This window comes from Plasmodium gonderi (genome assembly GCF_002157705.1).
Source record: "Plasmodium gonderi DNA, contig: Chr05, whole genome shotgun sequence".
Classification (NCBI taxonomy): domain Eukaryota; phylum Apicomplexa; class Aconoidasida; order Haemosporida; family Plasmodiidae; genus Plasmodium; species Plasmodium gonderi.
In genome coordinates this window covers 1,082,024-1,099,524 of record NW_021628930.1, presented here as the reverse complement: position 1 = coordinate 1,099,524, position 17,501 = coordinate 1,082,024, and the positions used below count along the sequence as shown (strand labels likewise).

General features: G+C 31.5%; 4 protein-coding genes across 4 annotated transcripts; 1 reads left to right on the top strand and 3 right to left on the bottom strand.

Annotated features, from left to right (window-relative positions):
* Positions 1-2,119: 2,119 nt before the first annotated feature.
* PGO_052450 (steroid dehydrogenase) lies at positions 2,120-3,842 on the bottom strand (the record flags this gene model as incomplete). Its single annotated transcript, XM_028686623.1, has 5 exons — positions 2,120-2,431; positions 2,598-2,728; positions 2,872-2,962; positions 3,137-3,469; positions 3,738-3,842. The coding sequence occupies 5 exons, from the start codon at positions 3,840-3,842 to the stop codon at positions 2,120-2,122; spliced, it is 972 nt and encodes a 323-aa protein (XP_028542424.1).
* Positions 3,843-5,317: 1,475 nt separating this feature from the next.
* PGO_052440 (conserved Plasmodium protein, unknown function) lies at positions 5,318-5,713 on the bottom strand (the record flags this gene model as incomplete). The annotated part of the gene is made up of 2 exons (XM_028686622.1): positions 5,318-5,464; positions 5,615-5,713. 2 exons carry the CDS (start codon positions 5,711-5,713, stop codon positions 5,318-5,320), a joined length of 246 nt encoding a protein of 81 aa, XP_028542423.1.
* A 1,131-nt stretch (positions 5,714-6,844) lies between these two features.
* Positions 6,845-7,228, bottom strand: PGO_052430 (hypothetical protein, conserved; the record flags this gene model as incomplete). The annotated part of the gene is made up of 1 exon (XM_028686621.1): positions 6,845-7,228. The coding sequence occupies one exon, from the start codon at positions 7,226-7,228 to the stop codon at positions 6,845-6,847; it is 384 nt and encodes a 127-aa protein (XP_028542422.1).
* A 2,543-nt stretch (positions 7,229-9,771) lies between these two features.
* Positions 9,772-17,266, top strand: PGO_052420 (hypothetical protein, conserved; the record flags this gene model as incomplete). Its single annotated transcript, XM_028686620.1, has 6 exons — positions 9,772-15,237; positions 15,450-15,556; positions 15,753-16,025; positions 16,335-16,423; positions 16,622-16,859; positions 17,143-17,266. 6 exons carry the CDS (start codon positions 9,772-9,774, stop codon positions 17,264-17,266), a joined length of 6,297 nt encoding a protein of 2,098 aa, XP_028542421.1.
* Between the last annotated feature and the right edge of the window lie 235 nt (positions 17,267-17,501).

Sequence of the window (17,501 nt, the reverse complement as noted above, 5' to 3'; positions counted from 1 at the left end):
GTTCATATGTTCATATGTTCAGATGTTACGATGTTACGATGTTACGATGTTACGATGTTACGATGTTACGATGTTACGATACTGCCACACTAAGACACTGCGATGCTGTGACCCTCTGGACAAATATTAACGAAAACAGAGCCCAACCTAAACTCATAACCAATGTTATGCAATCAATTTGAAAGACTCTCTCTCCCCCTCCCCCCTTAACGAATAGTCGAATATATATATATATCCCAAAGGAGCTGAAACAAAATATATCACATTTATACCCAAAGGAAAAAAGTTGCAAAATCTTTTTAAAAATAAAAAAGAATTCTAAACCCTTCAGAATTATTTTTTTTTTTTTTTTTTTTTTGAAAACATTTGAATACTCTTAGGTAACACGTAACTATCTCAACACTCATAAAAGAATTTGGTTCCCATTCAAACATTTGAAGTGGTGCTTCAATTGGCACTTTTTTTTTTACTATACATAATAATATTATAATGACCAATTCGTATCCATATGTAGTAATGAGTAAAAAAAGTAAATACATATGTTTTCTGTAATAAATGAAATGCGTATATAAATAATGACAAAGCTCAGAGTGGAAATATATGATTACGCGGAGGCATGGACCCATGAACAGACATAAACACATATGAACACGCATGAACACACATAAACACATATGAACACGCATGAATACACATAAACACACAGGTAAATAGCCAATTTGCAAAAGTGCCACACCTTATGAATTGTCCCTGGATTGCAGTGCTAATAACCTGTGCTAAGCGCTCGTGTTGCAATCTGCAAAATGCGAGATCTCCACAATCATTCGCAAAGGTACATATGTGAAGAAGTAAATACATGTACATAATTTTATAAGTTTTCCTTACGTGACACGCTAAAAAAAAAAAAAAAAAAAAAAGGAAGGAAATAGTAAAATAGTGAGGTAGCAAAATATTGAGATAGCAAATTAGTGAGATAGCAAAATAGTGAGATAGCAAAATAGTGAGATAGCAAAATAGTGAGATAGCAAAATAGTGAGAGAGCAAAATAGTGAGATAGCAAAATAGTGAGATAGCAAAATAGTGAGATAGCAAAATAGTGAGATAGCAAAATAGTGAGATAGCAAAATAGTGAGAGAGCAAAATAGTGAGATAGCAAAATAGTGAGAGAGCAAAATAGTGAGATAGCAAAATAGTGAGATAGCAAAATAGTGAGAGAGCAAAATAGTGAGAGAGCAAAATAGTGAGATAGCAAAATAGTGAGATAGCAAAATAGAAACAGCAAGGCACGGAGAACTAGCCAAGCATATATGCACATAAATATACCCCTGGTACACTCAGTGAAGTTTCAAAGTGTTTACAACAATATTGAAAAAATGCATACAAATCACCATGAGCCAGGACATGATAATAAGTATGCTGTACATATATAGAGGTGTGTAAATATTATCGGCCCCCCACACCCACACCCCCGTAGCTTATTGTACGAAACTAATGAAGAATTATTCACTTAAATGAAAAAATCACAAATTCGAATTGAGAAGATTAGTTCGTTACAATTTTCCTCCTGTAAAGGGAAAAAAGCCAAAGTTGACGCAAATCATGAGGATTTTTTTTTTGTTTTCCTTATTCCTTCTCTCTCCCTTTGATTGTTCCGTACCTTTCTTGCTGGACTCAAAATGACCCCCCTCCAAATATATATCACGGCAAAAAAAAACGTCTTGTCCATTTTTGTAGTTTTATATTTGGCGTGTACCAAAACATTACGCTGCACACATTAAGAGCCATTTGTTATGTGCTTTACTGTTTTATTCCTTTTGCATACGCTTCCGTGACACAGAAGCTAAAAGACGTGCATGTTACATTTCACCCATTTTAACTATCTAGAACTAGTAGACGCAACGTGATACTGGTATCCAAAAGAATCGTGAGCGATTGTGTAGTATCTACCATATTATTACAACAATTAGACAGTTTACATGTTAATATAATAACATATATTGCATACAGAAAAAGCAAAAGGGGTGAAGGGAATTCATACAGCGAAAAAAAAAAAAAATAATAGTAATATATAATTAAAAAAAAAAAAAAAAAAGTGATAACACTTTTACGTAGTATAAAATTAATTTTCTTTTCTTATTTTTTTTTTTAATGCCCGTTGCCTGACGGACTTAAGAGTTATCATTGACATCGTGTCAAAGAGAAATTTAGGAATTGTTTTATATAAATATATTTGTATTTTATGAAATAAATACGGTGAAGTTATAACATTACAGGGAATAATATTCCCTTCCTTCATTTTTTTAATGGCACTTTCTGCGTATACATCTGCTGTTGGTACAAACAAACTTGATTTTCTTACCTTTGACAACTTCGTTACAATGAATAGAGGTACGTGACACTGCACCTGTATGTTATGTTCCTTCAGTTCGGCCTGTCATTTAGCAAAAAAGGAAAAAAAAATAAAAAAAATAAAAAAACACGACATGATGGCAGGTGTACAGAAGTGTTAGGAAGGCGTGAAACCAAAGCGTTGTAAGAAAATCTACGCACACATGTTAAATTATCCCATTCGTTTTTATAACATTTCAAATACATACACTTAATGAATTGGCAAATGAGCAGATGGCTTCCTTAACTGATGCATAAATTGTGTACAGAGGGGCAGACTGTAGTGTGGCTGCACCGCTAGACGTGTATAAAATTAATCCTTCCTTTTTTCTCATCATTCCTTAGGGTGGACAGGAAAAAAATAAAAATAAAAACAAAAATATATAAGTACATGTACATGCATAAATACGTACACACATACAAACATACACACATTCACGTGGAACGTAAAAAGGAGAAATAAAACGCCATAGGATAAATTACCCGGAAGCACCAATTTTGTCATGTAATAGGATGATAATAAATTTACGTTCACTAACTGTTCTATCAGCTGAATGTCCATTTCATGGAAATACTAAAGTGATGCGTGGAAACGCAAAAAAAAAAAAAAAAAATCATTTTGGGCGTGTTTTGCGTACATACTTGTACGCATGAAGGGCAATATACATAAAGAGTAATATACATGTATGCACTTGTTCCCGTTCATGCAAAATTTTGCACTTTATCCTATATCTTACACGGCACTTACCAAAGGGTGTGGATAAGAAACCCCAACATTGTTAATTAAAATTCCAACATCCAAATTTTCAACCTTGTCTTGTATTGTTTTATAAGAAGAGAAATTATTTTCATTATAATCAAATGTTACATAGTCGATATGCCCCTTATAATCCTTATTTCTTTCAAGTAAATCATTTTTCATGTTTTTTAGTGCATCCTCATTTCTGCTAATGAGCAATAAATTCACATTTTCGTTGATTAGTGAATATGCCAAACTTTTCCCAATTCCATCCGTACATCCAGTAATAATAACTGTATCTCCAAAGCTTCTCAGTTTTTTGGCAAATATTTTGCACTTGATCTATGAGAAGTAGGGAGAAGAGAGTGACAATCGAGAGATACCTCTCTCCGGAATGTATATGTATTGTTTGTGTATATACATATATGTATTTTTTTGTGCACCTAAGAAGGCACATCCCAGCTAAAAAGCTGACCCAGTGGTGTCGTGCTCCCTAGACATACACACATATACATTGACCCATATGGCAACAATAAAAAAAAAAAAAAAAAAATGCAGTGAAAAATGTTCTGACTTGTTCATAAAGGTAACAAACACAAAGGTAACTTACATAATTTAATAGCCCGTAGAGGATGTAGAAAACATTTTTTAAAACGACAACTAAACCAATGTATAGTATAGGCTTCACAAATAGTGGGGGTATAAAGTTTATCATTCTACGTATTTCTCTTTCACGTTCTCTATTTTTTTTTTTTTTTTCCAATTTAAGTAACAACCCAATAATGTTAAACTTGTGCGTAATTTTCTGAACAGGCAAGGTAAAAAACGTCGTATTGGTGATAAGAAAAAAAAAAAAAAAAAAAAAAAAATGCAAAACATGTAAAGCAACTAAAACGTGTAAAAAATGTAGAAAGCATAAAACATGTAAAACAAGTAAAATGTGTGTGTTCCTTCTATTTTTTCGTTCTTCGTTGGTCCACAAAAAAGTTAAGAAATGTTTGCAAGCAATCATATGTAGCTAAAAAATGAGCCCACGTCATGAGGTTTGTATTTCCATGTAAATGTTATACTGAAAAATTTGACAAATGAAAAAACACCTGTTTCGTTAAAATGAGGTACAAAAGGAAATGTTGAGGGATGTGCATAAATGATGGAAAAACAATTTTAAGCATATAATGAATAAATCTTTAGCACAATTCTTCAACAAAATTATAAAACACAGAAAGGACAAGAAAAAAAAAAAAAAAAAAAAGGAAAAAAAAGTAGTTAAGACGCTACATATAAACACATGGGGCAACATTGCACCAGGATATGCTTTTACAAAATTAAAAAAAAAAAAAAAAGTCACAAAATACACTATTGCGTTTAAGTGGCACAACATAATGTAGAATAGAAAAAAATGTATACACGTAAACATGCGGATAATATGGAAATATCTTGATAAAGCAAAATTTAGATATATACACCCGTAACGAGGAAATGGAAAATACATCAGCATATTTGTTAAGATATATATATATATATATATATATATATATATATATATGCATGATGTCATGATGTTACAAGTGCTTTAAGTATGCATATGTATACATGTGTTTTTTTTTTTTTTTTTTGTTTTTTTTAAATGAGAATTCGGGCTCTTTTCATCTTTCCATGTAATGAAACACAGTTTTTATTTTCCTTAAATGTCGACAAGAAGTTAAAGGTTGTTTTGCTCCAAAAAAACATTTAAATAAATATTTTGTAAAACATATGCACGTTTTGGAATAATGAAAAAAAGGAGAAAAAAATCACTATATATTTTTTTAAAATGTATAATGATGATATCTACAAAAACATTGCAGGATATAATTTTCGCATATGCACTCACGTATGCAAGGACATATATTGAGACAATCATGTAATAGTTTTGCATATTCCAAAGGTGTTCATAATTATAAGAAGAACAATTACAATGCTTGTTCTAAGTCTACTTCTTCGAATAGGCTTTCCACTTTATAACACAATGTTTACATTTTTAACATCATTTTACACACTTTTTTTTTTTTTTTTCTTTTTTTCTTTTTTTTTTTGATCCACATTGGCCATACTTCGTAAGAGCGATTATCCCTGAATTATATTTTATGAATTTAATTTCTTGTTTTACTCCAGGTGCAAATTTTTTGTTCCCAACATCTGTTGATGTGTTTACAAATGACTATTATTATCACTGGCACTCATTAGCTCATCTAATAAATAACTAGTTAACTCGATATCATCGTTATTATCATCAGCTGGCAGAATTTCTATTGTTACAGCACCCAGTTCATTTTTCACATTGGCATTTTCTCCACCCTCTACATTTGCAACTTTTTCAGCTCCTTCTCCATTTGCAGCATTTTCAGCTACTTCTCCATTTGCAGCTTTTTCTACGCCTTCTCTATTTGTATTTTTTAATCCGGCTTCTACATTTGTAGCTTTTTCTCCAATTTTCACACTTTCCACATTTGCAGCTTTTTCTCCGTCCTCATTCATTCCATTGGACGCCTGACAAATGACTAACAGGACCAAGATAAAAAGTATACCAAAATGGCTTGTCTTCATTTTTTTCCTTTTTTAAGTTTTTAAATAAGTTTATTAGGTCAGTTGCAAATGTAAGTGTAAAAATGGATGCGATAATATTGTATCGAAAATACATAACGGAAAATTACATTGGCTTAATGCAGTTCAACGTGGGTAATATGTAAAAATAACAAAATATGTTAATCAAGGCGATTCACAAATAATGCAAATATATTAATAGTGTCAAAAAAAAAAAAAAAAAAATAATAATAAAATAAAATAACAAAGCATAAAAATAGAGTTAAAAAAAAATTAAAATCATATTTTAAAATAATAGGATGCACCTTATAATCTTTTAATCTTTTTTTTTTTTTTTATTTTTTTTTTTTTGTATATACACCAACAGTTGTATGTTGTCATAAAGCGTGATTATCTAATATCTTGTCTTTTTCACAAAAAAAAAAAAAAAAAATGTGCCTACATTTGGTCACATATTAACATGTATTGTTCATTTGAGGGTGATAAGAGACAGGGATGGGGAAAGTAAAAATTTGTCCAAAATGTAAATGTGTGTGAAAAAAGAAAAGAAATTATCTCATAATGTGATTACATGTTTTATTATCTTGTTGAAAATGTGTTTTCGCGCATACATATAGGAGTAAATATATATATATGCACCTACATATAACACACTGACTAATGAAATGTCCATTTTAGTTACCTCTTTCCATTGAAGATTTTACTGCCCTGCGTAAGTTGTGATATTTCTTTTGTTTTAGTTTATAAATTTATAATATATTTCTTTTTTTATTATATCCAAAATGACCACATTAAGGGGGAAATAAACAGGTCCTCATTGTTAACACAGAAACATAATTGACGATGAATGATTTAAAAAATTGTTCTCTCTCTCTCTCTCTCTCTCTCTCTCTCTCTCTCTGGCTGTCCCGTCTGATTGTCCGTTTGGATGCCCCTTTTGGTTGCTCCATTTGGAGCTTCCACTATTTCCAATTCATTCTTCAGTCTCCAATTTTCCGACATTTAACTCAAGCAGTTTGTTGGTAAAATGATACCATTATGAAGGCATTGAAGTTCCCCATTTTTTTCTTTGATGCGTTTACTATAAAAAAATGAAATTCCTAATAATAATTCAGTAATCATCTTCTTCAATTTTCATGTTCTTTTCTTTTTTTTTTTAAAGATTTTTTCAAAATTGAGAAATTTTCTTTTTTTTCTGTATTTATCAAAATTGAAGGCTCGTTTTTTGGCTTCATCTAGTATCCGGTTTTCAACGTCTCTCTTAATTTTAATTTGAATGATCTTCCAATCTTCTTCGCTTGCACTAGTCTCATCACTTGCATTCGTGTCTGAATTACACACGTTATTCTTTTCATGTGAGTCATCATTATCCACATCTTCTATATGTGAAATAGCTATATTCCATTGACGCAAACGAGATCTTTCACCTTTTCCAAAAGAAGGAATTTCGTCTAATTTTAGCAGATGTGTACTCATGTGGATAAGTTCTCCTGTCACACAAGTATATTCAAAGTGCATGCGTGTATCCACATAGGCATATGTAGATGCTTATGTATACATACACATGAAGTAGCCCACTTAGCTCATATACCCATACTCTTTTAATATTTTTGGTATTATATCTATTTGACTTGCATGTTATACAAAAGCGAATGTACACAAATGTATCAAACGAAAATGTAGAAGCAGATCGATATATCAATTGTTGTACACAAAAATTTACAATCACGAATGAAAAATGTTTATTTTAAAAGACCTCAAAAAATTAATTTCTCCCCTACTGTGTTGTGAAATGAAGCATTGGAGATGCTAAAAAGGGGGAGAAAAAATTAAAAAAATAAAAATAAAGCAAAATATAGCAAAATATAGCAAAATAAAGCAAAATAATGCAGAATAATGCAAAACAAAACAAAATAAAGCAAAATAATGCAGAATATAGCAAAATATAGCAAAATAAAGCAAAATAAAGCAAAACAAAGCAAAAATAAAATAAAAAAAGCAATTACACCACTTTGTTTTTATTTCATCGAATGATGTGAAAAAGATTATATTGTAAAATAAAATAATGTGGCATGGGAAAAAAATACAAAGAAAGATATGTAAAGGTTATTCAAATTTGCTAAAATGCCCAGGGAAACAAAATTTGTCTCATATAAGGACTCTGAAAAAAAAGGGAAAATATTTTTTTTATGGTACTTGAATATGACATGGGAAATGAAAATAAGCAGAGTCCCATGTACACACGGATGCAGAGCAAAATAAGTCTAAGCAGGTTTACTCAATAATGTCATAAAACGTGAGAAGCGTAAAAATGAAAAGAGTCAAATCCGCAAATCCGCAAATCCGCAAATCCGCAAAACATTGAGTCACTGAATGAATCTGCACATGCTCAGTTTTTTCATAAAAACGCATGCAACAACATTTATGAAAAAATAAAACTCCTTCAAAGGGATTCATACACCACAACCAATAACCCTGGTATGACAGCATGGAAAAAAAACACAGCCACGTTGTCCCTCCGTTTGTGCATGGAAGAGGGGAAGAGTAATAAAAACAGAGTAAAGCAAAAACAGAGTAAAGCACAAACAGATTAAAGCAAAAACAGAATAAAGTAAAAACAGAACAAAACAGCTAGACAAAATGGCCAAATGATCATTAACAGCTTTTAATGGAAAAAAAAAAAAAAAAAAACCCTTAAAAATCCCTTTCTTTTTTTTAAAAAAAAAAAAAAAAAAAGTCAACATATACGATGAAAAAACATGCAAGCACGAGAAAATTGCAGTTCAATGAAAATTATTTTTAAAAATTAAATTTCGGAATATTTGCTTACAAGGAGAGGCTTTACCACAAAAATGTCCACAGCTGTACTTTTGCATGGTGAATGTGTATCTTGATTTATTCTTATCAATTTGTAACTTTGCAAACCGGGAAAAAAATCGAAAATGGAGAAGGAAAAAAAAAAAAATTTTAAATATTCTGTCGCTATCACTTATGAGTTCACCGCTTAACAGTTCATCGCTTATGAGGCCACCGCGTATCATTTTTTCCCCCAATGAAAAAGGAATTTATGTGAGACAAGACGGAAAAAACACAATTCGCGAATGTTGGCTTATTGTGACATAAGAATGAACAGACCTTCGAACTTAACCACATTCATACAGAGACGACAGTAAAAAGATCCATTGATGTTAGACCAGGGAGGCTTATTAAAACGACACACAAGTTTTTTTAAATTTGCACCTCTCTTAACCTTTATATGTGAATACTTAGTATGTTCATACCTTCTCCTATATTCTGATGAATATTGTCTTAAAGGTAATCCCCAGTTTACTCTTTCTTTTTTTTTCTTCATATTGGACACCCATTCATGTTTCAGCAATTTGTTCATTTGTAGTGTGTTGGATATGCGATAAAAAAAAAAAAAAAAAAAAAAAAAAAAAAAGGAAAAGCATATCCATTGGCATGTGGTTATACACTTAATGTAACCTATTTTTATAAGGCTGTGTATAAATGCACCAATATTTTGTTTTCTCACATTTATCATTTTGAAGAAAAACATTTCTTTTTTTTTTTTTTTTTTTTTTTTTTTTTTCTTCTTTTCATTGAGAAAAATAATAATAACAATTTTCCTCCCCACCTATGGAAGTTCCTTGTCCTCCATGGTTTACACATCCTGCATCTTTTCCTCGCTTTAAAGTGTGTGTGGCATCATATGCTTATGAGTTTATGCTTATATATATATATATATATATATATGCACGCGCAAGCGAAATTTGCTATATTTTTTTTTTTTTTTTTTGTGTGGAATATAAAATGAAGAGTTAATATATGCGAAAATTTTCTAGCTTGATGAACGAAAAAGCCTCAAAATATAAATTCTTCAAATGAAAGCTATCAGGAAAACCAACAAGCTGCAGTAGTAGTGTACATATGAGAGAATATATAACGCCAACTAAAATTATCAGTCATGGGGTAGGGGGAGAAATCATAGTTTGATAATTAAAAAAAAAAAAAAAAAAAGACAGGAACGAATTTAATTACCCAAGAGAAGAGAGAAAAAAATGAAACACTCAAATTTTAATAAAAATATAAACTCTACTGAAAGTGAAGAAAAGACAGAAATGAATTTAATTACCCATGAGAAGAAAGAAAAGAAAGAAAATAAAAAAAAAAAAAAAAAAAAAAATTTTTTAAACACAAGTAATTTTAAAGAGCATCTAAACGATGAGTTAGTTAAAAATGCAATCCACATGACTTCAGACGGAGGAGAATCCCTGCGTTCCACTAAAAGAACACTTGTCAAAGAAGCTAAACAAGCATTGGGGTATCCAAAAAATAGTAAGAATCGAAGCAATGAGAAACACCACAACCAAGGTACTAACTTATGCACTGAAGCAAATGAAACAGAGAAAAAACAAAAGGGACGTGAAATAGAGAATATCTATTCAATGAAAAAGTGTAACAGAAGTGTTATTGAAGGAAAAAATAAAATAATGGAAAAAGAGCAATCTGTCCAAATAATAAATAATGGAATTTTGGGACATAACAGTGGAGAGTCAGAAGAACTATACCTATACAATGCCATCAATAATCCTTTTGAAAAAATGAAGAAACTAATGCTGAAAACGAGTACCATATATTTTAGCAAAGCAGAGGATGCTTGTTACAGCTTGTTAAAGGATTATCACAAAGAGACTAGTGCTATCTTGGAGGAAGTAAAAAATGAAACATTTGTAGAAGCAAATTTAATGAAAAATGAAATAGAAGATACCTTAAGACAGGTAGAAAAATTCACAGAAGATGCACTTTATTTAAAGTGGGATGGAGAAGTTATACAACAAAATGCAGTGAATGATCAAAAGCATCATAAAACAAAGTACCAGTTCTATGTGAAGTATTACGAAAATTTGATGAAATTAAAAATATGTGAAAATTTTACTTCAATAATGAATAAAGACCTTTCACCTGCTACCTATAGCAATAAATGCAAACTAAAGGATTGGGCAGAAGATATAAAAAATTGCATATTGAATAACGTGAAAAAAGAAATAGACATAAAAAAGAAAAAGGTAAAAGATAAGTGGATAGACACTCAAAATTTATTCACAAAATTAAATAAAAAAATTAAAGATTTTATATCCAATTTTGAAAAAAAATATGAAATTTCGCTAAAAGGGTTAAGTGCTAACTCAGAGCAATTAGAAGACAAATTGAAAGAAAAAATTTTTTTCAGCTCTAATGAAGTATCCGATTTGATTAACACTGAAATGGAAAATAATAAAAAGTTTTTTTTAGATTATATAAACTACTTTAATGATTATATAACCAAGATATATAATTATATATATGTAAAATATTCCAAATGTGAAAATACATTCTTCTTCAACATTCTTCAAGAGAACAACTATAACGACCTCTCCTATCTGCATTTTATTCTTTCTCAAAATTACGTAAACAACTTGTCCAGCGATCAAGTTTTTTGCCACTTAATTGACATGTTCCAGGATAGCTATAACTCCACATATGTAAAAAGGGTAAGCTTAGCTGACGACCAATATTTTCTCACCTTTTTCCTCCCCGAGGATGCGAAGTGTGAGAGGTGTGAGAAGTGTGAGAGGTGTGAGAAGTGTGAGAGGTGTGAGAAGTGTGAGAAGTGTGAAAAGTGTAAAAAGTGTGAAAAATGTGAGAAGTGTAAAAAGAGTGAAAAGTGTGAAAAGTGTGAAAAGTGTAAAAAGAGTGAAAAGTGTGAAAAGTGTAAAAAGAGTGAAAAGTGTGAATCGTGCCTGAAGCAGCAGCACCCAGATGTGAACCCCAGTTTCTACACAAGCATGAATAATTATTACAATGAAAACCTCACAAAATATGACGAGCTAAAAGCAAAAATAATTTGCTATAGAGAAGTAGTTCAGCATCTGCTTTTCCACTGGCACAACTTCTTAAATATTTTCGGAGAGGAACACGACCCTTATCCAGATCAAGTGGAACATGAAAATGTAGAGAAAAATGGAAGAATTGCTCATCAGAAGCAAGGAAAAAACGAAGCTCCTACAAATTTGAATGCAAAAATTGCTACAAATTTTGGTGCAAATTTTGATGCAAAATGGAAGAACAGCTATAATAGTAACAACAGAAAGAAAAATCAAGGAGGGAATATTCGAGAATATTCCATTTCCTCACCGAAAGAACCGACACAGAGACAAGTCAAGGAGGAACCTGTATTAGAGGCAGACGTGGGTTCAAGCGGATATGTAGATGTGCCAAATTTGGGAGAAGAAAAATTGGGACATGGGTACCGAAACGAAAAAAGAGGGGATGCACAAAAATGCAAAATGAACATAGAAAGTGTTGATAAAAACAAAGAAGCATTCACGAAGTGCACAGAAAATATTTTAAATTATTACAACGTAATAAATTTCAGGGATGACTATTTCTTGTTATCCTATTTTTCCATTTTGGAGACCATAAAAAGTGATATATTTCTCATGCATACACAAAATGAAAAGGAAATAAAAAAATATGTCAACCACTGCACTTTTCAATATCGTCTTATACTTGAAAATTTAAATGAATTATTTAACCAGTATAATACACTCGTAAAAAAATGCTTAAAGTGCAAGGATTACTTGAATCTAAGCAAGCTCTTACCTATGAAAGATGAAGCTGAGAAAAAATTGGAAAAATTTATCAAATCTTCAAAAGAACAAGTATACACCATTAATGATAAATTTCAACTTCAGTCTAAACGTCAATGGGAAATTTTTTTTCACGTTGCTTTGAGAAAAGCTAAAATGATTAGCGAGGAAGAGAATCTAGGAGAAGCTCAAATTGAGCACAGCAGAAAGGAGATTGAAGATGAAAGGAACATAATAAAACAGATAATCGAGGAGAAGAAATATGCACACATATGTAACACAGAAATAATCTGGACATATGTCTATGACACGTATAGGAATAACATGAGGAGACTCATGTGCAATGGAGAATCTAGCAAGGTGAATTACCAAAGAAAGGATAAAAAAAAAGGATATTCAGTTCCCCAAAAAGATTATGAAAATGACTATCTTAAGAGATGTAAAAAAAAAAAAGACCCTATAGAAGAAAACATAAGGGATATAAGAAGAAAATATATTCTCCAAAGTGACACAATCAGAAAAGAGGTATATTCTTATCCGTTAAATGATCACCACCTTCTCATGATAAACAAGGAAAAGCAGGGAGGACAACAAGAACAAGTGAGAACAGTATCACCATGTGTAGAGGTAGTAACTACACTTATAGAATCACCATACATCACGTTAAACTATGACGATGTGCTATTTAACATGGATCATTTGAAAAAGCAGTTCAAGCCATTTGTAGAGAGTTCCTATGAAAAATTCAAAAAAAATTTGCTTACTTATTTGATAAAAATAAAATCAAAACAGGAATATATAAAGGGCACTGAAGAAATTGATACACACAAATACATAAAATATATGGAAGAGAAAGAAGAAAAAGTTAGAAAAGTGACATTAACACTGAAGGAAAGGTTTATAAAAAACAAAGAAATATTTAACAAATCGTCCCAAAAATTATGCAAACTTATAAAAGAATATGAATGTATTATCAAGAACGACAATGTAGAGGATGAGAACTTCAAAAACAGTATTAAAAATGTGGATAATTTCTTATCCCAAAATATAAATGACTATAACAAGATTAGCAGTAATTATACATCAACTCTTATCGAAGAAATAAAAATTAATTATAAATGCATTAGAGAAAAACTACAAAATGCTGAAAATAATTTAAACAATGAAATTAAAAAACTAGAAACATACTACAAGATGTTTATCAAAACAAATGAAACTAATATAGACATAGATGCTATAACAACACTTTTACAAAATTCAAACAATTTTGTTTTTTCCATTGTTAAGAAAAAACAAAACATGGAAAAGCTATTTAATTCTAATCTATACATTTTTGAAAACAAAATTAGGGATATTTCTTCCAAAATGTGTAACAAAATTTTGGAATCGTATGTACCAACCCCTTCTCCTTCTTCTTCTTCTTCCTCGTCAGATAGACAAATGATAAACTATCTTCTTATCAAAGAAGAAATCAAAAATAACATTCTCATTTTTTATCTCTTAGTTTATTATATAACATCTGACATTACTCGGACCAAAAGAGGTGTACTAGAAGAAGAAACAAAACAACTTCAAGATCCTCAGTATAATCAGAAAAAAAAAAAAATCAAGAAACAAAAAATGGATCAGTTATACAGGTTTACCACTAGGATGTCATCAAAAATTCAAAATCCCATTAATTGGTGTACACCTCAAGCGTCTAACAAAGAGCAGAATGTCCATAAATCATCCACGTTTGGTGAAAAAGGTCATATCTCCAATATCACTACCAGCATGTACCCTGAGAAGATGAAGGAAATAAATTCACACGGAACATTTGTACATATGCAAAACAGAATATATCAGATGAATATTTTTCAAAAAATACAAAAAATTTATGAATTCGATATAAAAAGAGAGAACAACATCGTGAATAATTTTTCCCTATCGCGTATAATAGAACCACATATAAATCATTTGCTATTCTCAAACGATACCATTGTGAAAGAAAGTAAAGATGACCTTTTCACTTTTTGTTTACTTGACAGATGGATTTTAACTAAAGGAATCGAAATAGAAGTAACCAGACAAGCAGATGTAAAACAAGGACTGAAAAAAACTTCCCAAATAGAGAACCAGTTTCCATTGAAGGGACATGCAGATGAAATCATTCCACAGCAAAATTCAGATCCAAGTGATTGTAAAATGGAAGGAAATGAGAATAGCAACATTGAAATAAATTCCAATAGCTGTAACCAACAAGCGATCATTTCTAACGGGATGAAGATAAAAAAAAATGGAAAAAGTGTTGTCGTGACATGTGGGGAAAAGAAGAAAAATAATAGAATAAGCAAAACAGAAAAACAACATGATAAAAATCAGAACAGAAGAAGCAAATGCAATACTGACGAAGATGCACATCTTGTTAAAACCAAATCTGGAAAAGAGGCATCAGAAGACTACACATCTAACTACGTGCAAAATGAACTTATTCGAAAAAATTATTGTGATTTGAAATTGTTTTTATACACATGTGTGTATATAATTCACTTTATAAACAGAATTATTCACCCATCCAATAAATGTCTTGCAAAGGAGGAGGAGAAGGAGGAAGAAAGTTATAGACATATATTATTCATTTATTATGACCTCTCGTATTCAATATATAAGGACACCCTTTTGAATCCAAATTTGAAAAACAGAAAAATACACCTAAACGCTTTAACACTAAACAAGAAATCCATGTCACCTTTTATAGTTTTCCCCAACCATATATTAGTCAAAGTTGGGTTGATGGATTTGTTTAACTTTGAAAAAGAGGCGATCTCAGAATTGTTTAAAACTTATTTTTCTCAAATGAGATCCTTGAAGTTTACCAGAAAAAGTGGCGAACAGTTTACAAAAATCGAAAGCGAGGTAGGTTCAGTTGGTTAGCTGCATAATTGATTAGCGGTTGAACTGGTTATCCTCTTAGAGATTATCCGTTTAAGTATACACGGTGCATCTCTCTCAAGGAAGTTCACGTGTTCACGTGTCCACAACACACATACATACACATACACACTAGTCTATCCATGCCTATCCGCACGCTTGAATCTACATCTGTTAATTCCACTTCTCCCCACCAGTACTCTGGAGATATATCCTTTTTAACAATTTATTTAAAAGTTCTGTCAAAGAAACTAGCGTACTTTACCTTTAGCTGCATCTACGAGCGACACGAAACATTATGCAGGTATAAAAAAAGACATCTGAACAAAGTACATCCAAACTAAGAGATAGAACTGGGAGAATAAATAGGGCATGCAAATTCAAGCAAGATACTTGAAAAAAGAAAAAAGAAAAAAAAAAAAGTATCTATATATTTATTACTATGCTCCTATTAACCAGTAAAACTCTACCATCTCTTCACCCCTTACTATCCTCTTCAGCGAGCGCATAAGCAGCATTCAAAACAATTTTCTTCTCAAATTTGAAGAAGTAAACGAGCAGTTCAAAATAATAGACGTAAATGTTAGCGGACCCAACAATATCCAAAGAAGAAAAAAGATTATGAAACAGCTCTTTGATTTATATGTTACTGCCATAAGAAAATTGTTAGAAACACATTTATTCTACTTTTATGAAAATCTGTACAACAACGTTATTTTCTTCGTTCACATTTTAAATATGTTACCCAATGATTGTGCCTCAAATCAGGCCAGGTAGAAAGCTCAAAACAATACTCAAAAAAAAAAAAAAAAAAAAAACAGGAACATAGGCATAAGTGAACAAGCTAGAAGTATTATATATACATGTACACAATCCTGCATACATTGCTAGGTGTGCACCCCAAGCGACACACACAAGAATCATATCACCAAAAAAAAAATAAAGTAAAAGTAGCATGCACCAATTTAAGCATGGATCTCAAAATTGTATAACAATTTACACACCTTTCCCCTGACAATCACAATCACAACCATAATCACCACCCACTAATTCTGACAATTTCACATGTACAGTTCTGTTAGCGGAAATATTTTCCATGAAAACACGAACCAGAAAAAGCAAGTAGATGTAGCCTTTCTAAAAATCCATTACGTTGATATGTCCACAGAATGTAAGTAATTAAACAAGTCCTTTCTGTGAAAAATCCCAGGGACTGAAGGAATAAACGAATGTTTTCACTGTTCGTATCAAAACTAAGGAATGCACCTGTGTACCTAAGTATGCAGACGCACGCAAACAAACACACACAAACAAGCATACACAAACAAAGACACATGCACATGTGCAAATATTTCGCTCATTTGCTCAGACGACCTGAGCGACATTGTCAAAAAGATCGACAAAGCATATAAACCCACGGATGGTGAAAACAAACCTGAACACTCTCCAACGACTATAAGCACCTGGGAAAGCAGCATCCCCAAGAGTTCCAGAAACAACAGTGCGCAAGACAGCGATGTTAATAGCCGGACTTGGAAGGAAAAGGAGCAAGCGCTATACCTGACCTACAATGAGGACAACTTGTTTATTGTTAAAAAATTGGAAGGGTTAGAAAATTCAAAAAAAAGGAAAAAAAGGGGAAAAAAGAAGGAGAAAAAATGAAAAAAAAAATGGAGAAAAAATGAAAAAAAAAAAAAATGGAGAAAAAATGAAAAAAAAAAAATGGAGAAAAAATGAAAAAAAAAAAATGGAGAAAAAATGGGAAAAAAAAAAAAAGAGAAAAATAAGAGGGGAAAATTTTGTTAACCTCTGCTGCATTGTGGATGTAAACGCAAATCAATTTGCTGCTCAGCATATTTTACTCATTTCCTCAATTTTTTCCCTTTTCAGAAAAATAGAAAAGTATGTTGCAAAACTTTATACATACATGACAAAAAAGCTGGATGAGAGGAAAAAGGAAATAATTAAAATCATTTCCAACGATGTAAAAATTCACAGGAAGTATTACGAGTGACGAGAGGCGAAAGGTTTGGCATGGGCTCTGCCATCAAACAAATACGTGCGCATATGGGGGAGAGGACTTGAATGATGTATATATACACATACACAACACATGCACGACAGAACACATGCACGACAGAACACATGCGCAACAGAACACATGCACGACAGAACACATGTACGACACAACACATGCACGACAGAACACATGCGCAACAGAACACATGCACGACACAGCCATGTGAACA